The sequence below is a fragment of the Balaenoptera ricei genome, chromosome 4 (assembly GCF_028023285.1).
Source record: "Balaenoptera ricei isolate mBalRic1 chromosome 4, mBalRic1.hap2, whole genome shotgun sequence".
NCBI classification, from domain to species: domain Eukaryota; kingdom Metazoa; phylum Chordata; class Mammalia; order Artiodactyla; family Balaenopteridae; genus Balaenoptera; species Balaenoptera ricei.
In genome coordinates this window covers 14,032,129-14,056,346 of record NC_082642.1, presented here as the reverse complement: position 1 = coordinate 14,056,346, position 24,218 = coordinate 14,032,129, and the positions used below count along the sequence as shown (strand labels likewise).

At 38.3% G+C, this 24,218-nt stretch overlaps 1 protein-coding gene across 1 annotated transcript in view; it reads right to left on the bottom strand.

The window, feature by feature from the left end:
* SLC9A9 (solute carrier family 9 member A9) overlaps positions 1-8,832 on the bottom strand; it is a 536,019-nt gene extending 527,187 nt beyond the window's left edge. The window contains exon 1 of the mRNA XM_059920157.1: positions 8,564-8,832. Within this exon, the coding sequence (XP_059776140.1) occupies positions 8,564-8,738 (175 nt within the window). The 5' untranslated portion in view covers positions 8,739-8,832. The remainder of the gene's footprint in view (positions 1-8,563) is intronic.
* Between the last annotated feature and the right edge of the window lie 15,386 nt (positions 8,833-24,218).

Sequence of the window (24,218 nt, the reverse complement as noted above, 5' to 3'; positions counted from 1 at the left end):
GGCAGGGAATCTAAGATGTTATTTCAGTCACTCAGATTAAAAAAATATGAACTAGGGATCCAAATGTGGAAATGAAGAAGGAAAGGGTGTGATAAATATTCTAAGGAAGCCAAATCAGTGGACACCATTTAACTGTAAGATAGTATTCACAAATATTAGACATTACGTGTTATGGCTACAATTTTTAACTGTTTACTTGATATTTATCCACCTCTACCATCTTATCAAAGCCTTTGTCAGAACACTGATTTAGAGGGGATGATATGGGTTTGAGTTTCAAACGCTAAATGCATTCCCTAACATTTTCCTTTAGCAGTTTAGTTTTACACTGAGATTAGTCAGGGATAGAACTAAAAGTAAAAATATACAATGCCTTCTGGCTATTTAGGGCTTTTGTTCTCTCTCTGCCCTCCCACCAACCTTCCAAATTCAAAGGACTAAAGGAAAGTGTGGGTGTTGTTAAAAGGGACATAATTTATTGCTTTGTGCTGGCTCACTATCAACTTGCTTTGCTGAAGAAAAGTATCCCATAAAGATTTCAGAACAGGTCTGTCTTGCGGGGCATCTGCCCGCAAGAGTATCCCATGATATTCCAAGGTGGAAAGTGGTCCATGAAGCTGTTCCACCTTGGGATGCTTCATCCATTTAAAGTTCTATCTTCTCACAGGTTAGAGTCATATGCGAAATGACAGAGCCCCAACCATGAGATCTTCCACCATGGTAGGCTGCCCGATGTGCACATCCATCCTTGGTGCATACCAGACAACACACACATGCACACACTCGTGCACACAACACACACAAACACACACATTTCACAGCACTCCGGGATTCCTAACATAGCACTATAGGTAACTTTTCTCTAGAAACTATCTCAGCCACAGCTTATATGTAGCTAATACCCTTCCTTGAAATCATCTTAGGAAGTTTACAAAAGAAATATAGAGATATCTAACTAGATAAATACTGACTAAAACAAAATGATTTCTTTTATAATGTTTACACAGAATAACCTATATTTTCTCAAACCAGAGGTGGAAATGTCACAAAGTATTCTAGATAGCGATAGAGGAAGGGACTCTCCAATACATGGAGATTGTCTCCCAAACTCTGTCTTCATCACAGCAGGGTAATGAAGTGAGAAAGAAAAAAGATAGGAGAAAAGAAAGGAGACAAAACTAGAAACTGCATGTTTCATTATCCTAGTGGAGTAGTTCTAAGACTTTAGTGCATCAGAAACCTCTGGAAGTTTCATTAAAACGCTGCTTTGCTGGACTCCAAGTTTTTGACTTAATAAGGCTGGGTTGGGGGCCACATATATCCATTTCTAACAAGTTTTCAGGTGCTGCTGCTGCTTCTGGAACCCTACTGTGAGAAGCACTGTCTTGTAAGGCAGCAGTTTCTACCAATACGACTGCCGTCACAGTCACAGGACTCCATCAAAATCCATGTCACCTCAGGTTCATGCACACAGGTTTCGTCACGCTTGGAGAGCCCAGAGGTATAAGTAATTTTATCTTCAGTCTCTTCCAAAAATTTAATTCCATTAAACTAAGATTAGATGAAAGCCTAGTTTTGCACACTCCACATGAATAAGGCATTTGCAGTTCCTTCCCCACCCATTCGGACAACCACAGGCATTTAAAACCAGAATCACTGTGGCCTTGCAACACCGCCTTCTCTGATGCTGGGGCAGGTGTTTCCGGGTCAGCCCCATCACTCTCACTGGGACATTTCAACCCAGCTGCTTGGCATGGATGTGCTTTCACAATATTGCTCCCACTGTCTTTCCCATGCTGGGCTTTTTGCTATGGACAGTATAATGTTTCTGAGGCCTCAAGGTAAAAAGAAAACTTAACGACCCACCTCCCTTTCCCAACCTCTCCTCACTTCTGACTTCCTGGGAGAGCTAAATACCAACAGCAGACTTTGATGAGAGGACAACTGTGGCCAGAATTTGAGAGCACCAGCTTCCAAAAATGGTGTTTCTCCCAATTATTGTGGGCAGCCTTGGCCATAGTTGTAAATTTTTTGAGTTTCTGTTTCCTTGTGTACAAACTGAAGATCCTCAGGCCTATTCTGCATGGATATGGTGATGATTAGCCATGAGGGTTAGTATGTAGTTAGATCTTTCAATCTCTGTCTTTCTTTTATAAACTTTCTAAAGTACTATCACCTGGCACAAAATAGACATTTATTAAGTAACAGCAATGCTTCTAGGGCTAAATGTGTGACACAGGTGAAAGAATATGGGTTTTATGATCATGGGTTTGAAGTTCAGCCCTGGTGGTTACCAGGAAGTCACTTTATGTCTCTGAGTGTTGGTTTCATCATCTGTAACATAAAAATGACAATACCTCCCCCGTGCAACACACACATGCACACACAAACACACCCATGTTTGTGATACCCAGTGGCATTATGGAGCCAAACTGCCAAGGTATGAGTCCCAGCTTAGGTATCTAGTACATGTGTGACCTTAAGCAGGTTACTTAATTTTTGGTGCCTCAGTTTCCCCACATAAAAAATGGTTGTTGTGAGGATTAAATGAGTTAATATATGTAAAGTGCTTATGACAGCATAATTCACACAGTAAATGCTATTTGTGTTAGCTATTTTCATTATTGTTACTTGTTATATTGTTATTTTTATTATGTTACTTTGACATCATAAATATTTAACAAATATTAGTTTATCATGTTCCCACTTGCCTAACCATTTAGACTATATATAATATCTCCATAAACAGTTTAAATCAAAAATTCATTTTCTTGATGTGCACACTCATTAGCCTTTAGCGTCTGAGATGGGATCCTTTGAGGCAACACAGTAGTTTGCTCTACGGCCTTCCTCTGTAGCTCCTTAGTGATTCAGAAGCACAGCAGAATATATAGGAGGTTATTTTCTTAAAATCAACTTTTAAAAACCTACACAGAGCAATACGTCTTTGATTTTTTCCACTTTTTCAAACTGTCTTTGGCGAACACTTTACAGCATGGAAAACCTTGCCCTGATCTCCGAAACTTCTTAAAACCAACTTTTTTCCCCCAAGAGGGAAAGCAAGTTTAATTCATTAGGTTCTTAACCCTAATTACCTTTCCTGCAGATCCCTTCAAATTAAACCAGAGCCACTCTGGTTTTCATATGACATGCATCCACAGATCTCCAAATCCACAGCCAGACCTCACTGTTCTGATGGTATAACTTTCTCTCTTTGCCTTTCTAACAGGAATTCAACAGGATTTACTGAGCATTCCGTATAAAATCAGAGCAGGACTGGAAGAACTAAGAATGGTAAAATAACACTAATTAAAATCCCATCTGGGAGAAAGACTCGGATGTCATTATAGGCTGGTAGCGTTCTGGGAAAAAAAGCGATTGGTTTGAGTTGGAGCGGCTGAGAGTTGCCTGATGGCTAATGTCAGTCTTGGCCTGAATTTTGAAGGACTTTTGCAGCTGGAAGGAAGGGTAGTGAAATCTATTTCATTTCTTCCTCATTTTATAGATAAGAAAACTAGGGCTAGAGATTAAATCACTTGCCCAAAGTAATGCATCTAGCTACTGAAAAAAAAGAAAATCATAAGGATTTAAAAACCCAAATCCCCAAGAGAGCATCCAATGCTTTCTCCATAAAGCATGGTACATTTGAATACGTAAAAAGTCTCAGAAGGGCCTTCCAGGCGGGGAGAAGGGTGTGAAGTGGCAGTCAACATCTCTTCTGGGCCTGGCAGTCAAGGAGGCAGGGCTGGACTGAAGCAGAGTAAAATGCATCAGTAGGGGAGAGCAACACCATGTCCACCAACCCAATTTTATCCTGAGGAACCTCCAAGCAGTGCTAGGATAAAATTAATGCCTTATGATTTTTTAAGAAAAATAGCTTTTAAAACCTTAGTGCTTGACTATGTAACTATGTTTTCTTTAAATCTTGAAAAACAGGCTGTTGAGTGAACTCAGTTGGCCTTACTAAACTGCTAAATATATTCTTAGAGGATCAGACATAGTTTAATACGTTAATATGATATAGTTTAATGAATTCAAAATCTAAACTTTGTGGCTTAAAATTTCTCTTCAGCCCACTAAACAGTGAGCAAGATTTCCCCTTGTATTTGGAGACTGTCCCTTATATTTTAAGGCTGTGAAATCAAAGGTAGAATTCTAAGGGATTTAAATTGTTTTGTCCCTAAACTCAGATCCCAACCCTCAAATGCATGGCATTATGAATATCCTACAAAGTAAGGGAGCTCCCAGTGATGTGTAATGGAATTGTTAATGCTATCAGGGAACAAGAAGCAATTTTTCTTTTACGAACAACGAGCAATGGATACAGGGCCCTAAGCGAGCAGCGCTAAGTGCACCATCTGTTGCCAGTCAATATTTTGACCATTAATAGTCTCTTAAGCTTTTAGTCCAATTTAAATGAATATCATCATGGCTTATACTTTAAGCCAGTTATGGATTCTAATCCTTTGATTTTGAAATAATGAGAGCTGTAGAATGTCATGAGACACAATTACCAACCACTGTTCCTGGTGAAGCAAAAATATTGTTAAAATGCTGCCACTAATTTTTAAAAGCATCCTAGGACGCTTGATACCAAGAAAGATAGATTATTTGTATCTGGAGTATCAGAATTATCTCCAATGAACTCCAGAGTCAAACCAAACACCACCCGTGATTTTCTTGGCCTCTACAATACTTCATATAAGGTTAACAACTTGGAAATTGTTCCTATAACAATAACTATAAAAGAGCAGTTAAATGTTCTGTTTGATCACTTTTCTCCTCACTTTTATTTAATTGCTCATTTCCTAAGACCCTGCTCCCTAAAATTTTTTAATTGGATTTCCCCATATACAGATAAAATGCATCAACATCTAGTGTGTCTTCTAAAGGATAACTGAAACATATCGGCGGAATAGTGACAGAAAGGCAAAAGGCTGGCTGGGCTGAAACAGGAAATCCAGTGCCTTAGAAAAATATTTATGGTTCTGATACAGAGGAAAATGAAACGTTATACAAATAGTTGACGAGAGTAAGAGCAGTAGTCAGTCCAGTAGGGGAACTGTTAGTCAAATTCATTGATAAGCGTCAGGAACAGGACCAAGCAATTTTAGAAGGTGTTTCATTACAAGCATATCTGTCTGTAAGATGGAGATGACTGAAGTACAGTTTACTTTCACGTGTTCATCTCCTTTAAGATAAAAAAAAAAACTTTTAAAAGTTCAACGTGAACCATAGTTTTGTTTCTTTTCTTCCCCACTGATTATCACCAGGCCCCTGGCAGAACTCTCGCAAGAGCCACGGCTTCCATCCTCTGGTGATGAAGGCCTTTATTTGGTCTTACTCTGAAATTTCATTCTTTTGGACTTTCTGGAAAAGAGAATCTATCTGACTAATCTTGAAAGCATAAACAATATGAGGATGCATCTGGATCTCACAGATACATCTTCTCTCTACGACAATCATTGAAAGAATTTATTTATTTTAAAATATCTTCAGCATCTCTTAATAGAGATAGATAGCCCAGCTTGGTGGCTAATTACATGACCTTCATATCTCTAAGTCTTCATTTCCTTACCTGTGAGATGAGGATGCTGGACTTACAATCTCTGACTCCTTCCCAATATATGAATTTCAAATTCAATTATAGCTACTGGGAGATTCATTCACTTGGCATCTCCCTTCCCCTCACCATGCTAGTGGGAACCTGCTGTATAGCGCAGGGAGCTCAGCTCGGTGCTCTGTGGTGACCTAGATGAGTGGGTTGGGGAGAGGTGGGAGGGAGGTCCAAGAGGGAGGGGATATATGTATACATATAGCTGATTCACTTCGTTGTACAGCAGAAACTAACACAACATTGTAAAGCAATTATACTCCAATAAAACAACAAAAAAAGGTTTATCTGAATGTCCCATCTTATTTCTCTGTAGTCATTTCAGACGATTTTATTACATCACTGACAGAAAGTCCCTAATAAATATTTTAGACATAACATTTAGATCATCCCTGAAGAAGAAATATGAGATGTCACCAGTGCTATCCATATGGACTATTTTCAGAGATTATCAGTGAGAACTCTTTTGAGATGAACATGAACCTTATTAGACATGTGGATGAGTAAAATCACATGGACGCCGCCATGAGTGGCTATTCAGTTTGGGGGAAGTTCACTTCTTTGAGATTTAGTTTCTTCCTCTGTATAATGAGGTGGCTAGAGAAAATAACCTTTAAGATCTCCTTAAATTCCAACAATTATAATTCTATGCCAATAAAAAAAAAACTAAACAACACTAAAATAAAAGTCTTTTCACTGATTTATACAGTTCAAGATAACTCAAGGATACTAAAAATTCTAGTAATGGGATAGTTATACGTATATATGGATGTCTCCATAATTTTTATAATCCTTAGACATTGCAGTGTTTCAGAACTTGCTTTCAATAACTCCCATATAAAAAATTTATAAAAGAAGGACAGAAATCAGACATCTCAACTTAATCCCACACAAAACTTAAGCTTAAACTGCCTTAAGAATAGCAATTTAGAGAAACGCTATCTCAACTATTGCTCAATGTGCTAATTTTTTTTTTTCTTCTTTATTGAAGTATAGTCGATTTACAATATTGCATTAGTTTCAGGTGTACAGCAAAGTGATTCGGTTTTACATATATATACATACACACACACACACACACACACACACATATATATGTATATATAAAACCAAATCTTTTAAAAATTCTTTTCCAGTATAGTTTATTACAAGATATTGAATATAGTTCCCTGTGCTATACAGTAAATGTGCTAATATTTTATGACTTCAACCACAACTTAAAAGTATTTCATGCAGTTTTTAAGGATTCAAGTTAATCTGGGAATTTTCATGTTAAAAAGTAAAAGTTACATTTATGTGTTGTGAGTACAAAGTATGTCTGAATTTTAATAGGTCACCAAAATTTAATCAAAAGTTTTACAAAACAGTATCTCCATCATAGATAAGCTGAAATTGGTAAATCAGTCATAGTTCAATCAAATTCAGGGCTATGAAGAAATCTTTCCCTCTAATAAAGGTTTATAATTTTAAAACCAGTGTTGTTTTGCTAAACTATATATAGCCCTTTAATTTAATGCCAAGAATTACATTGTTTCTGGCTTCTCAGATTACATCCTATATCCTCTTTGATTATTTATTAGAAGAGTCAGTAGAAAGCCTGGTCCACTGATGGTGGAGAAGGGCAGTGACTGGCGCCAAGGGCTTTACATCTGGTGGTGTCACTTCCCTTCTCTTTGACTATTTCTCTTTAACCTGACTGTAAGTTTTTCCCCTCAAATGAGAGTTTTGTTATGTGTTTTAAGTCCCTCAATGGAAAGGAACTTAACTGTGCTCTGAATGGACCAGCACATCAGCTTCCTGAAAGAAATTACACTGCTTAGCCTAAAACTTCTGCCTTCTAGCTCAAGTATCTCACAGTGGGATCCAGTTAAGGCATCCGATTTCTTATGGTCTCAAATCATGACTGTACTTTGTTATCATCAGGACATCATATGGTTAGCATATAAAATGTGCACTGATCCTGTTCCTTGAACCTCAGGGGTATAAAAGGCTTTAGGACTTCCAAAATAAGGGAAGTGAAATATAAAAGTATATTCTTTACTAGGACTTATAACAATGCCTCAGCTGTTTCCATTGTGTTCAAAGTTCCTATCCATTATCAGGCTAAGAGTGGTAAAGCAAACTATTTCATAAATCAAATCAGTTTTAAAACTACCAGTGTCTTACACTTTACTTTAAAAGATGCGAGTACAGACTGGATAATCTCTGTCACATTTTATTAAGCTTTCTGAAAGGAATGATGTGGTAAGTTGCACAGAAAGAGCAATACCTTGGGAGTTTAAAAGGTTAAATTCTTTTCCACACCTTGTCCCTCCCTCCAAAAAAGAAGGTACATAGTAAATCATACTAATAATAACAATAATTATAAACTAGAAATTATGAAATCGGGCTAAGAAACGAAGAGCACTGCATAAAGAAACTTGTGTATTATAAGAAAATAAAACATGCTCATATAATTAAAATCGATTTGAACAAAATTACTCCAATAGTAGGGGTGGAATACATACGTTTCTTCAAGTTTTCTTCTTGAAACTAGCTGATGTAAGAGGATTTACTCAATACATGTTTAAGTGATGTTATTTCTAGGACTCATCAGCCCCTCCAGTGAAAGAAGGCTGCTCTGTGTGACTTCCCAATATCTATCATTACAAAAACAAACAGCTAGCCCTGTTTGTCTCCCCACATGACAATGGACCTGCATCTGTCAACAGACTCGCATTATGTGCCGCGTGAGAACATGACTGTGACATTTACTCTTGTGACAAGGCAAATTTTGGCAGCTCATCTGGATAGAGATGAGCATTCATTATGCTGCAGCACCTTTCATCAAGCTAATGACATTTCAATCAGCACGTTTTCTCCAGTTTCGGTACTTTGATCTGAGCACACAAGTCTCTAATTACGCCCAAGCAACAAGTTTCACATCAATCCTACAGTTTCTGCACTCACCGTACACCATCGCTCCTCCGGTTTCATGCAAGAAGCGAAATCGATGATTTTTAAATAACCAGATTGTCAAAATGGTAAGGATGAGCAAAAAATTAAAGACAAGCAGCTCCACCGCTCCCTGATGTTGAAACTGATATTCGTCCCTCTCTGACATGAACCTTTGCTGTCTCTCCATTTTCCAGTCTACTTGGGATTCCTTAGATAAAAACCTGGATAAGGACTGTTTTATCAAGGTTTGCCTAAGACGGTCTGGCTGCCTGAGGATTTCAGGATAACACTGCCACTTAAGTTGCTACTTCATGAGCATTCTGCCTTGGCTTAGTATTCAGATGGCTTCTAGTTACAACTTCCTGTTTCTCTCTTAAAGCAGCCTCGTCTCTTTTCAAACTCCAGAGTGTGGTTTCATCATCGACTCTTACTGTCTTTAAATGATTCATTCCATGAAATTAACTTTCATATCGGACAAACCTGCTATCAGTCATTCTGAGATCTTGAGTCATGATCTTATCGTTTAGAACAAGTCTTCTTAAGCTGCATAAGAGGTGAATTGTAGATTAATAATAAAGCAGATCACCTTACATCACCAACATTTTCTAAATTCAAAAAGCCAATTCCTGAATCATAACCTCACTCACATGTGAGATTTTTCCTTTCCAACCAAAGCCTAGCAATGTGATGGGGACAGACTGAAAATGATTTCACAAGGATTTTTTTTTAAGTTTAGAAGTAAGAAATAATTTTTTATATGACTGTCTCTCTCTCTGGTTTTATATAACTGGTAGTCACAAGAGCAGCATTTAAACTCTGAATCAATTGCTTTTCTTTTAACAAGAATAAATGAAAGCACAAGACAAAAAGAATTTTGTCCTATCTCTACAGCTGTGTGCTGTTTTTATATGTTCAGTCAAAAAAGAAAAGAAACTAAACACGTGTCTTTGAAGGAAGAAACCATACAGCCATTCCCAGTAATGCCACATTTGTGGATTTCTCTTTGTAAAGCTCCTGGTCCAGACATTCAGGATCCACAGAATCTGCCACGGATCACAAATCTCCTCTGTCCTATATGCAAAACAATGTGGTTCACTAAGGAATAGTCTGCCACCAACAACGAAGTTTCCAGAATTCCAGGGCACAGACAGTGATGATTCTTCAGATCATCTTGCATGTGGCAGGTTAGTTCTGTTTGAATTAATATTCTTATGCTTTTTGAAAAAGATCAAGATAACACTACCATAGGCTCTGCTGTTTTCTTAGTAATTGTTGTGATTCGTTTGCCTTATTGGTCTTATGATACAATTAGATACAGGGTTAAGTGAGGTTCTTCATCATTTCATGATATTATTATAACTCAGGGGTTGGAATAATCATCTAGTATCCCCATACTTGATGGAATTAGTATTCAATTTATATGGTGTAAGTGATTCATTGAGTAGGATGAGTCCAAATAGAGCCTTAGAATATCTTGTCACCAAAAGCTAGAGGTCAAACACACAGTATATTGGGGGCTAAACTAGCTCCTCAATAACAGTTTTACCCACAGAGAAAGTCTATCAACCACTTAATACAAAACTCTGCTGTTTCAGCTTCTTTGCCTTCTGCAACTTTTGAAGCTGATTTCCTGAGTTTAACTCAGCAGGGGGTATTTATGTGGGCTGCAGATGTTCTTTTAACACACTACCCTTTTTGGCAGACATATCCGTGATGACTAATATTCAAACTGTTTTGAAATCTGTCAGATAATGCTTGCAAGCATTTCATGAAGCTTTGCTAGCAGGTTCTACCTTTACAATTTTGCAACCCCTCAGGTTTAGTCTCGAGTTGTTAGATTTACAAGATAACCCAAATCCAAAACGTGGCAATTTCCTATCTTTTTTTTTCTTTTTCTTTTCAGTCATCACTTAATTACTTTGGTTTCCTTTTAATAATGATGATTATTCCATCTGGCCAGAATAAACTTTCTCTGGTTGTCTTATTACGACATCCAATTTTACTCTCTTACCCAATGAAGCAACTCAGTGACAGGATTAAAGGCCTATGGAATGTTTTCATTGGTTAAAAATCCTAAACTTGATGTCAACATATGAAAAAAGGTATATTTCACATAAAAATATCAGACACATGGTTTCTCTAGAAAAAAACTGGTAAGACCTGGCACACTGGACCTTCCTTCCCATGTGGCCACAACCTGTTAAGGCTGAGGGGTTTCCTGTTTGCCACAAGTCCCATTCATTCTATTTCACTCATTTATGTTCCCTGCATGACCCCTACTGTCATTTGAACATGTGGCCCCTGGTTCATTCCAGGAATGGAATACATTCACTATTCCATTGTCCAATCCTGATACTGTTTAACATTAGGATGGAAAGCTGAAAAGAAAAGGGGGCTTAGGAAACTTTTCCAATTCTTCCATTCAGAAAAGTATTTCAATTCCTCCTATCTTGTGTTTTCTTCTCAGAATATCATTTAATATTCTTATGTACCAAGAAAAATATGAAAATGAAGAAGCACATATTACTTTGGAATCTACTATGAGCCAGGAAGTATGCTGGGAAATTTAATTTAATGTAATAGTCATAAAAACCCTATGTGTGAGGCACTTAAGGCTCAGAGAGGGCTGGTAATATATCCAAGGTTGCACAGCCAGTAGGGGTTAAATTTACACACAGGGTTTAGTGGCGTTAAGATGGCATTTTAGCTGGGGTGATCAATTCACCTTGCCTTGTTAGAGACTTTCGTGGTTTTAGGACTGAAAGTCCTGTATCCCAGGAAACTCCTCAGTCACAGGCAAACCAGCACAACTGGTCACCCTAATAGCCAAGGTTCCCCAAATTTACAAATCCTGTACTATCAAAAATGACTGCTCTTTATGAGATTCCTGAGGGAGATATTCACAAGAAGAATATCAATTAAAAATTAAGGCAGTATTTTATTAGCTGGTGACATAAACCTTAGTACTAGGTCTCTGACCAAGTTGGGATCTCAAAACTTAAATACAAAACTTAAATACAAAACTTAAATACTCCCAAAGAAGAATTCTTGATTGTCCCTTAATTCAGATCTTAACACCTATTGGCCACTGAGTCAAAGGTTCTTGCTGCAAGATGCAACACGCCAGTAAGAGGAAGGAAGTAAAGAGAAAAACAGGATGGCCGAGCTTATGCAGTGAAATTCCCCTGTCTCAGCTTGCCCATCTAGTCTCATGGAAGGAAAATCTTGAAGAGAAGAGACTTCCAAGCCAAATAACTTGGTGTAGCATAATAACCCCACCCTTAGTGAATGTGACCAGTTAGAACCCCTAGACTGTGTTTCATAATCTAGCCAATCATTTGAGAGTTCCTCATTCTTGGAGAGGACAGTGGAGATTGTGGGCTCAGAGGATGGAGAAGGGAAACTTTCCTAGCGTGAGGAGAGATGCTGGGAGTTCCTCTTCCCTGCTCCCCAGAGCCCCACTCTGACCAGTCTTAGTTCTCTCTCAACCATCGGGCTTAACAGAAAACACTTAAGTCAATTCAGGCCCTGGGTTAGAGGAAAAATCCCATTTCCTCATTCACTTGGCCTTTCTCCTGATACATATCCCTCTCTGAGACCAGTGAGATGGCAGTTTCATAGTTTGCCCCCAAAGGTTCTAAAATAGACCAGGACAGGACTGTAATTAAGTTTACTTGAAGGTCACACAATGCACTAAACTGAAGATTCACCCCCTCTTCTATTTTCAAACTTTCCGTAAATCCATCTGTTAAAGTAATTAAATGAGGCAACTATTAGACTGCGGTGACGCTAATGCCTTGGTCACCTATGCAAGCAAACCAAACCTAAGCCAGAGTCAATGTGCTCAAATCCAAGAAAATGAAGTTTAAGAACAACCAATCACAAACGGCCAACTAAGATTTCCCCAATAAGGCAACCACGAAAGCTATAGCAAATCAAATACTGTCCTTGCTTTGTTTCCCTATCTTTTCTACAAAAACTTCTCTCTAAGCTTCTGTTGGTGGAGTGCTCCTAATCACGTTCAGTTTGGTGCTGCCCCAGTTTGAATGCATGTATGCACCAATAAACTCTTGAAAATTTTAATGTGCTTCAGTTTATCTTTTAACACATCTTAGCTTTCCCTACCCTCCAAAAGTCACATGTTAGCATAAAAATGTCCCTGATTTGAACAATATGAACTGCACCCATTAGTAGATTCCCACAGAGAAATGAAAGTTCAAAACTTTCACAGAAAGTTAAATTCCATGTAAACACTTGGACAGTATTAAGTCCCAAAGACATTCACTGCCTAATACCTGGTTTTCCTCTTCAGACTCTGAGGCTATGGGACCAAGGACCATGAACCCAGGACATAACCCCCAACTGCATGTTTTTTTTCCACTGCTCTTCATTATGGCAGCAAAGTGAAATAAAGTTCACTGAAAACTAGTGAGAATGAGAGGGCTTGTATAATTTCATTAAACAACTCATATATAGAAACATGTGTGCATGAATGAGGATCTCGTCCTTCTTCTACCCCACCAAGTTCCAGCCATGCTCTGAGGAAGGAAAACTGGGGTACAGACCTTACTGTTTTCCAAGGTGAGGTCTTATCTCTAGATTGTTCATCCTTGATGTACACAAGTACATAATAAGGACCCCAAACCAGTGATGACCAGAGAAAAGGGGAATCGTCTTACACTTGCACTAGATGCCACTTGCTGGCTTTGTCCCAGCAAACATATACTGGATCCCACTATTTTTATTTAAGCATTGCTTCATTGAAGGGTCCCAAAGCTGTGCAGAGCTGAAGGGAGGCAAGGCTGGCACTTTGCCTGTGATCTAGCCATGTCATCCCTGTGCCATCAAAGGGCCTCACAGCTAAAGCTTCAGAGTGACGAGGGCCCCAGATGAACATCCCTTGATTCCTAATTCTGCCTCTTCTCTTTCTTTGTTCCTAGACTTCTATCCACAGCATATCACCCCTTTTCTTTTGTAGAGGGTACCACTGTAAGAAATAATAAATGTTACATGTCAATTATATCTCAGTTTTTAAAAAGTTAAAAAAAAAGTAACAAGCTTCGGTCCATTGGTCCCCTCTTCTGTCTTGAACATACTGAAGGGTAAGTTGTGAGAAAAATTTCACTCACTGCCTTTTCATTTTGTTCAGTCAGTTCTTCACGAGGCAGGGTAAGTGCAGGCTGGCCACAGTGGCTGAAACCTCCCCACAACCCAGGATGGAGACTTCAGAGCTGGAAAGAAGTATGAGCTCTGGAGCCAAGGACAAGGGAGGACGAGATGGAGAACTGACACTACAACGTGCATCTATTGATAGTTTTAATGCAAAGTTTCTGTGATCGAAAACCTGAGAAAATTCATTCCTTTGATCTCCTAAGTGTCTACAAGATAAATTCACATTCCTCTTAGGATGTAACTTCTATTCTGTCTCTTACAAACTAATAACTCTGACCTCATTAGCTGAAATATATTGATAGTTTGCCCTATCACTTCTCCATTAAATTATTAAAATTTTATATAAACTAACAAAGAAAGGCACCATGACCCTCACCTCTCTCTGGTCTCTGCATATTTCTCCAGTTAGAGAAACGTACACAGGAGGAGAGAAGACAGAGTTCCCAACAACATGAAGTTGTATAAACTTGGAAATATTTTTCTGAAATGAAGTACATAAATGCCAAGCAGATTTTGACAGAAGTGTCTCTTAGACATTGGGTGGGGGAAAGAACTATTCCCCAGAATATTATCAGGGCTTATAAATCTCAATTAAGCTGTAACAGAGAACATTATGTTATAGCAGGTCTTCCAGGTTCCCAGGTTCTTCAACAAAATTACTTTTAAAAGAATAGATAACTTTGAATATTTATTCACTCTTAGTATCCTTGTTAAAAGAAGAATTTTTCTTCAGTACATTTAGGCTTCAAAATTGAGGGACTATAAACTATATAAGTTTTTAAATGTTAACTGAAGAATCTTTTTTTTAAAACAAAAATGCCTTTTTAACTCTACTTTCAACCTACTTAAACCTTGTCTGTTAAGGCACTCTAATTAAGAAATATTGAATTTGGAAAGAGCAGAATCAATTGGTTGTCAGCAATTCGAGATAGAAACAGTACTGGATTCCACCAATCTACTATAATAGCTAGATTCATCTCCATGTGAAAAATGGAATCGTTCTGTTGGAATTGTTAGGCTCCGTGAGCAGCCTAACCTCACAGTTCCTCCCTGCCACCATCTTAACCAAAGGAGAATACACGCAAAACAAATAACTGAACAAAATAGTCACATCTGAAATATAAAATTTTTGTGAACTATGTTTGAGAAGGTGGCTTAGACCACAAGTCTCCCACCTCATCCCAAATCTACAAAGAGGCTGAGGAGAGCACATTCAGAGACACACCTAATGATGTAAGACCTTATCAGCAGAGCAGAATACACATCCATGCACTCAGCCTGTTTTAAGGAGGTCTCCTGCAGAGGCACAGCAGGAAAAAGAAAGAAAGAATGTTAGGGCTTCAACCACCCCTTAACCTTCTGGGCTCACCCTGACTGTAGTAGTCAAAGAAAGAAACGGTTCAGACTTCTCTGCTCCTAAGCCCAGGAAAATCCCCTCTAATAAGGCGTGGCCCAGCCCATGTGATGCCTGGATCACCCACTGAACATTCTTGTTCCAAGGGATCAAGAGTGAAGCAGAAGCTCCTTCATGGCACTTGCAAAAGGTCAGAAGCATAGGTAGAAGTTTTCTCCTGCATGAACCAGTGTGGAAATGTGGGGATAGGAGCAGAAATGTTCCCCATAAACTCTTCCCAGGTATTTGTTAGACTTCACTGCCAGGCTTGTGATCAACCAGGAGCAGACTGACCCACTCAAGAATGGAAATCAGCATTGTATCTAAGCAATCATGCTCCTGTGTTCAAGAGGATGCTTCTTTTGCATCCACCTGGGACAGTGTGTTGAGTGGTCTAACTACTGCTCCCAAAAGCTGTGAGGAAGAATAAGAACTCATTAAATTTGCCTTAACTCCACCACACACCAAAGGATGAAAACTCACTCCTATTCAATTCTTTTTTTTTTTTTTTTGGTAAGTTGTGTTGATCCACATTATGCAACTCATAGCTTAAAAAAAGTATAAAAGCTCCATGTGCCAGCATAAAACTACTCAAAAAACACACCATAGAAACAACATTCAAACACCCCAAATTTGAATATTAATTATTTGATTGTTAAATTATGAGAGAAAGTACTAATATTCTAAATCAAATTCCCCTTCTCCTTGTAAACTAAATTCAATTTTTTTTTCTGTCTCTTTCGGGGTTTAACGGATTCATCTCACTCTGATGTGGCCACCTTTCTTTTAGCAGCTGCAGTGTTGTGCGCCATCTCTGAAGCACTAGAATAATTATAGCTTCTTCAGCAGCTACAAAGTTGAATTTACCCAATTACAAATTACTCATGCATTCTGCTGTGCCTGAGAATCACAGCACCAGACTTATTCTAACAAAGTTTAGAAAATACAAGCAAGCAACTCCTGTGCCACCACAGCATTATCCCAAGCAAAATTATCTGTCCAGAGTTTTGTAGACAGTACAATCTAGGTCTGTATTTTTGTTATCTGCAGAACATTGCTGAGAGTTTTATCCTAGGGAAAGACAGGCACATGAAGAAAACACAGTTATAGATAAAATATTTTGGTTTCAGGCTAACCGACAGACATCAATCTGGGCATGTGGTCCAGAGGCCATTTCCAGCAAATTTAAACCCACAAGGGAGAAATTGCCCATTAATGGTCATACCGTGTTTCCTGCAATGATGGGAAAATTCACTTGGATATATTGTCTCACCATTAGAAAGAGGCATTTAAAATGCTATCTTCTTGCAGAAAAAGCATTTGATAAAATTTAACATCCATTCATGATAAAAACTCTCACCAAAGAAGGTATAGAGGGAACATATCTCAACATAATCAAAGCCATTTATTACAAACTCACAGCCAATATAATACTCAACAGAGAAAAACTGAAAACCTTCCCACTAAATTCTGGAACAAGCCAAGGAGACCCACTTTCACCACTACTATTCAACATAGTATTGGAAGTCCTACCCACAGAAATCAGACAAGATTAATAAGAGGTATCCAAATTGGAAGAGAAGAGGTAAAATTGTCATTATATGCAGATGACATGATACTTTATATAGAAAACCCTAAAGACTCCACACAAAAACTATTAGAACTAATAAATGAATTCAGCAACATACAAGGATACAAGACTAATATACAGAAATCTGTTGCATTTCTTTACACTAACAATGAAATATCAGAAAGAGAAAGTAAAAAAAAAATCCTGTTTAAAATCACGTTAAAAAAAAAAAAAAAAAACCTAGGAATAAACCTAACCAAGGAAGTGAAAGACCTATATGCTGAGAACTATAAAACATTGATAAAAGAAATCAAAGATGACTCAAAGAAATGGAAAGATATCCCATGCTCTTGGATTGGAAGAATTAAAATTGCTAAAATGGCCATACTATCCAAAGCAATCTACCGATTTAATGCAATCCCTATCAAATTACCCATTGACATTTTTCACAGAACCAGAACAAATAATCCCAAAATTTGTATGGAACCACAAAAGACCCAGAATTGCCAAAGCAGTCCTGAGGAAAAAGAACAAAGCTGGAGACATAATCCTCCCAGACTTCAGACAATACTTCAAAGCTAAAGCAATCAAAACAGCATGATATTGGCACAAAAACAGACATATAGATCAATGGAACAGGATAGAGAGCCCAAAAATAAACCCACACACCTATGGTCAATTAAGTTTTGACAAAGGAGGCAAGACTACACAATGGAGAAAAGACAGTCTCTTCAGCAAGTAGTGTTGGGAAAGCTGGACAGCCTCATGTAAATCAGTGAAGTTAGAACACGCCCTCACACCATACACAAAAATAAACTCAAAATGACTTAAAGACTTAAATATAAGACATGACACTATAAAAGTCCTAGAAGAGAATATAGGCAAAACGTTCTCTGACATAAATCGTAGCAATATTTTCTTAAATCAGTCTCCCAAGGCCAAAGAAGTAAAAGTAAAAATAAAGAAATGGGACCTAATCAAACTTACAAGCTTTTGCACAGCAAAGGAAACCATAAGCAAAACAAAAAGACAGCCTACAGACTGGGAGAAAATATTTGCAAATGATGCAACTGACAAGGGATTAATTTATAAAATATACAAACAATTCATATAACTCAATATCAAAATAACAAACAGCCCAATCAAAAAATGGGCAGAAGACCTAAATAGGCATTTCTCCAAAGAAGACATACAGATGGCCAACAGACACATGAAAAGATGCTCAACATCACTAATTATTAAAGCAATGCAAATCAAAACTACAATGACACCAGTCAGAATGGCCATCTTCAAAAATTCTACAAATAATAAATGCTGGAGAAGGTGTACGGAAAAGGGAACTCTCCTAAACTGTTGGTGGGAATGTAAATCCGTACAGCCACTATGGAAAACAGTATGGAGATTCCTTTAAAAAACTAAAAATAGAATAACCATAAGACCCAGCAATACCACTCCTAGGCATATATCCAGAAAAGATGAAAACTCAAATTCAAAAAGATACACGCACCCCAATGTTTATAACAGCACTATTTACAATAGTCAAGACATGGAAGAAACCTAAGTGTCCATCAAGAGATGAATGATAAAGAAGATGTGGTATATATACACAATGGAATATTACTCAGCCATAAAAAAGAATGAAATAATGCCATTTGCAGCAACATGGATGGACCTAGGGACTGTCATATTGAGTGAAGTAAGTCAGACAGAGAAAGACAAATATCATATGATATCGCTTATATGGGGAATCTAAAAAATAGTACAAATGAACTTATTTAAAAACAGAAACAGACTCACAAACATAGAAAGCAAACTTATGGTTACCAAAGGGGAAAGGGTGGGGAGGGATAAATTGAGAATTTGGCATTAACAGATATACACTACTATACATAAAATAGATAAACAACAAGGATTTCCTGTATAGCATAGGGAACTAGATTCAGTATCTTGTAATAATCTATAATGGAAAAGAATCTGAAAAAGACTGTGTGTATATATATATATATATATATATATATATATATATATATATATGTATATATATATATATGTAGATAGATATCACTATATATATATATATATATATATATATATATATAATTTATCACTTTGCTGTGCACCTGAAACTAACACAATACTGTAAATCAACTATAGTTCAATAAAGAAATTTAAAAATAAAATAAAATGGTATCTTCTAAAACTCTGAAATGTGCAGGGGTGACACCTCTAGTCCAGTAGTACTCCGGATTAACCCAAGGCTTCATTGGTCCGCTCTGTGTCTGTCCTGTATGTTGAAAACCTCTTAATTATTTATTAATGAAATAATAAACATCTGGACCTTTAACGTAGTCCACCATAAAATCATGTGAAGGAATAGTTAAAATAAGAATGGCAACAATTTTATGGTTGCTGTGACTGCATAATGGGAATGTTATATTATTCTATTTTTATGTGTAATTCAAAATTTCCACAATAAAAAATTTTAACTATATTTTTATTTCCTTCTTGATTGCTGCTTTTAGAGGATCCAGTTCCTCTCAGAGCCTGAACTCTGTCTAGTGATACTGCCTTCATCCCCTTCTAAGCACATTCATGACCTAACATTCTATATAAACTCAACCTCTTTCCTTCTCTATTTCTGCATTCCCAGTAGAAACTCAAAAGGATTTTAGCCTGTGCTGGAGCAGATTTGGAGCTGGAATTCCTTTAACCTTAATCTAAGGAACCATATCTCATAGATGCAGTTCCCTCTTATCACCCTGATGGCCTCATTTAAAGAATTATCCTCAATACACCCCTAACTGAATCCCCTGTGGATGGTTCTAAATGAGGATCATTGTGTTCTTTTTCATGTCCTTTCCCCCCAAACCTTGCCTTTCCTTGGCTTTTGGACTTTTCAGACCTTGAACGTCTCTCTTCCCACATCATTGGTAGCAGAGCTATTCATTCAGCTTCATCTTTTCCTACAGCAGTTTAATATCCCCTAATGTTCCATTTCCTTCTCTTCTTCCATGAACTCTGCAGGCTCAGCAGAACTTTGAATTTTCTTTCCTCCTGGGTAGCACTTATTGCTGGATCAGAGTTCCTGACTTTTTTTTTTCAAACCAGACAGTTGTTCTGGGATCCCCTACATGAAATCAGTCAGTTCTGGGTCAGCCAAATGTGTTCACTGTTCAAACATATCCAATTACCTTCACCATCCCAAGCTCGATAATTCTACCCATAAGTACCTTCCATCAGCCTAGCACCTGACCCTGGCCTGGAATTGATCTCTTTTAAACCTACCAGGCTCCCCTTCACTGTACCTCATCTTCCCTAAATCTTTGCTCAGAGTCCTAACCCTATGATTTTCCTGGACATCTTCCCCCAAACAATGGCCATACGAGTTTGCCACCTGAAATGACTCTGTTACCTTCGGACTCATCAAACAATGTTTAATGTATTCTCTGCTAATCTTCCCAGTCCTTCTATCATAAATGTTGTCCACTTTTTCTTTCTTTTTTAAAAAATTTATTTATTTTTGGCTACATTGGGTCTTTGTTGCTGCGCGCGGGCTTTCTCTAGTTGTGGCGAGCGGGGGCTACTCTTCTTTGTGGTGCGCGGGCTTCTCACTGAAGTGGCTTCTCTTGTTGTGGAGCATGGGCTTTAGGCGTGCAGGCTTCTGTAGTTGTGACATGCAGGCTCTAGAGCACAGGCTCAGTAGTTGTGGCACATGGTCTTAGCTGCTCCGCAGCAGGTGGGATCTTCCCGGACCAGGGACTGAACCCATGTCCCCTGCATTGGCAGGTGGATTCTTAACCACTGCACCACCAGGAAAGTCCCCGTACCCAAGCCCTCCAGATGGTTCTGATGCTCATTATAGTTTGAGAACGACTGGTCCAAGAGATATCTAGATAGATGTATGAATTGATAGAGCAATAAATGACTCATATCATAAAAAGGAGCAAATAGACAAATGAAAAAGTGCCAAAGCCTGGTTTAAAACTAGTAAAATAACTGGTATGGAACATCACATGTAAGTAATAACACACATGCCAAATCCTCAAGGTGACACCCACTCTCAGATAAATTGGATGCCAATATGTTCTTCTTTAAGAAACAGTTGTGTGTAGCCAGTGCTATCATTTTTTTCCTTTTTTTTTTTAATTGTGCAGAAAGATAGTAAACATCCTGCTCATTTTCACAGGCATTGCATCACTTTCATTTCCAAGGATTCAGCATTAGCGTCTCCCTGTGGTGTCTTGCAGGACTGGCTTCCTATCTCTTCCTTCATCATTCATCCAATTTCTCCTCCCCTTCAGACACTCTGCTTCACCAAAAGCCATCATTATTCTGAAACAGTATTGGATGTGGTTCTGCACAATGTCACTAAGAGCTTTGACACAATAGACATAAAGATGATTATTAATCCAGACATCTAGGATAACACATAGTGTTTTCTTATTCCTCTAACCTCATTTTCTCCTACCTCCTCTACTCTCAAGAAGTTCCTCCTGACACAATGTCTCCTCTCTCCATTCCTGTATCCAATTCTAGCTCAACACTCCAGTCCAAGCTTCCTAGTGATGTCTCTGTGATTCCATGCTTGTCCCATTCTCATGCTTTCATCTCTTTCTTCCCCATATTATCTCATTTTCTTCCTTCTTTTCCTTTCTCTTTCCCTTCTCCTTAATTTTTGCTCACTCCTCTGTATTCTTCATTGGTTCCCTCTTTTTCCTTGTTGTCTTCTCTTCCTCACCCTTCTTTCATCGTATTTCCCCTTTCAGTCTAGCTTACTCACGAGAGACTGAGCCACCTGGGAGGCAGACAGGAAACACTAGAGGTGCTCTTGGAACACTGAGGACACTTGGTGAAGGGCGCTGTCCTGTGCTTGGTGCTCTTGGCAGTAACAATATTTAGAAGCCAGGGTTGGCCTGACAAGTATGTTATGCACATTTCTTTCCAGGAGTTTACCCAGTTTAATTCTTCCAGTTTCAAGCACTTGACTTCTCTGGCTTCATTTTCCTATCTCTCCCCCAATCCAATTACACTACATCCTGAAAATATCTGTTTTCTAAAACAGGCAAGATTGTCACCTCACTCCCCTGTTCTAATTATCATAAAGCTGTTGCAGAAGAGATAGGTAACAGGGACTTCGCTGGCGGTCAAGTAGTTAGGACTCCATGCATCCACGGCAGGGGGCACGGGTTCGATCCCTGGTCGGGAAACTAAGATCCTGCATGCCACACGGCACGGCCCAAAACATAACAGTAGGGCTTCCCTGGTGGCGCAGTGGTTAAGAATCTGCCTGCCAATGCAGGGGACACGGGTTCGAGCCCTGGTCTGGGAAGATCCCACATGCCGCGGAGCAACTAAGCCCGTGAGCCACAACTACTGAGCCTGCGCGTCTGGAGCCTGTGCTCCCCAATGGAGAGGCCGCGACAGTGAGAGGCCCGCGCACCGCGATGAAGAGTGGCCCCCGCTCACCGCAACTGGAGAAAGCCCTCACACAGAAACGAAGACTCAACACAGCCAAAAATAAATAAATAAATAAATAAATTTATTAAAAAACAAAAAATAATAACAGTAATAAAAAATAATTTAAAAATAAAAATAAAATTAAAAAAACTTATTTGTTAAAAAAAAGAAAAAGGTAGTTAACAAATAAAATGTACATATACAACAGCCTTTAAAACATTAGGTGGCAGAGGTTTAAATATCTTACAAAATTCTCATTTTCCCAGGGTGTGTGCTATTCCCATAAATTCATAAGCCTCAACAAGAATCCAGAGGGTTTATCAGAGTTCTACTATTCAGGCTTTCTGGGAAGCCGTCTGCTCCTTGTTGTGACCAGTAATAATCCGTTAATAATTTTTGATAATCTTCTCCCATTTACAGTGGATTTCTGCTCAGGAACATCCCTGTTTCTTGCTGAACACCACCTTCTTCATTCCTCAAATTCAGCTATGTCCTCTTGAATCCAGTGACCGTTGTTGCCCTTAGGAATAGCAGAACTGGACAAAAGTGTGCTCTTTGTCACCTCTCAACAATCTACCCTGTAGTATTTTACAAAATGTGTTTGACATAGGTCCTGCAACTTTGTAGCATGTGTCGTAGGTGTCCCTGACTTAGTTGTGCTGATTGTTTCCTGGTTTTTACAGACAATAATAATAGCTAACATTACTGTGACAGTACCATTTCATACAATACGCTTAACCACCCAATGAAGTAGGTACTATCATTATGTCCATTTACCACTTGAGGAAATTAAACACAGAGAGAGTCACTTGCCCAAAGTCCCATGGCTAGGAAGTAGTAGAGCTGGGGAAGGAAATCTCTATATCATCCATCTCCGGATTTGAAAATAAAGATAGTAATAATATAGACTTAATTAAGGCCTTTTTGTATTTCTGTCTGAGCTCTTTTTTTCCTTTTCCTCTCTTTGATCTCATGTCATGTAAATCTTACTAAGTCGGAATTTGGATAAAAGGCTTTGAAATGGATAGATTTTTTCTTGAAAATAACACCATTAATTAAGGGCCAAGTTTCTTTTCGTTGAACATAACATTATTAAAATTGCCAGAACATTTTCTTGGGTTGAAGGTGGAGGGAGATTCTCAGCAGCACAATTCTGAATGAAGTTTTGATCACCGATGATTTTTCTCCACTTCCTTTTTAAAGCATGAATCCACTTCCTGTTTAGGCAGTTAGATATTCTCCTTATTTTGTCCCTATTTTTTTCAACATGTAGTATCAAAAGAACCCTCTTTTTACTGCTTATAACAATGTACGTCAGGAAAATAACAAAGTAATATGACCTCATTTCTTTTATGCCAGGATAGGATGATGCTTTCAGTGTGTGTCTTAGTTTGGGTAGCTATAACAAATCATCATAGACTGGGTGATTTATAAACAACAGAAATTCATTTCTCATAGCTCTGGAGGCTGGAAAACCCAAGGTCAAGGCACCAGCAAATTCAGTATCTAGGGAGACCACCTTCTGGTTCAAAAACCGCCATCTTGCTGTATTCACGTGGTGGAAGGGACTAAAGAGCTCTCTGGGGTCTCTCTTTTTAGGGCTCTAATCCCATTCATGAAGGCTTCACTCTCATGACCTAACCACCTCCCAGATGCTCCACTTCCAAATATCATCACATTAGGGATTAAGTTCAACGTATGAATTTGGGGGGCACACAAAACTATTACACAGTATAGAGCAGTGTGTAAATAGACTTAAGTTCATTACTGGTAGAGGATATTATTTCCTTGCCCTCTTCTAATGTTGTGCATAAAGGCATTTTATTCACAAGGATAAAGAGTATAAAGTACATGGTTAGCTGGATCTTAGTTTGAATATACATATACTATGAAACTTTAAATGCTTAGGGCTTAGGGCTTCCTTGGGCTGTGTCATGTCCTGCATATCAAACTTACATGAGAAAGCCAATTACACACCAGACTGTTAGATTCTTTGATTTTTAATTCTGAGTCTGCCACAGGCATATGTGTCTCTGAGAAAGTCTTTGAAAAGCCTTGTTTTCACTTCTACCCTT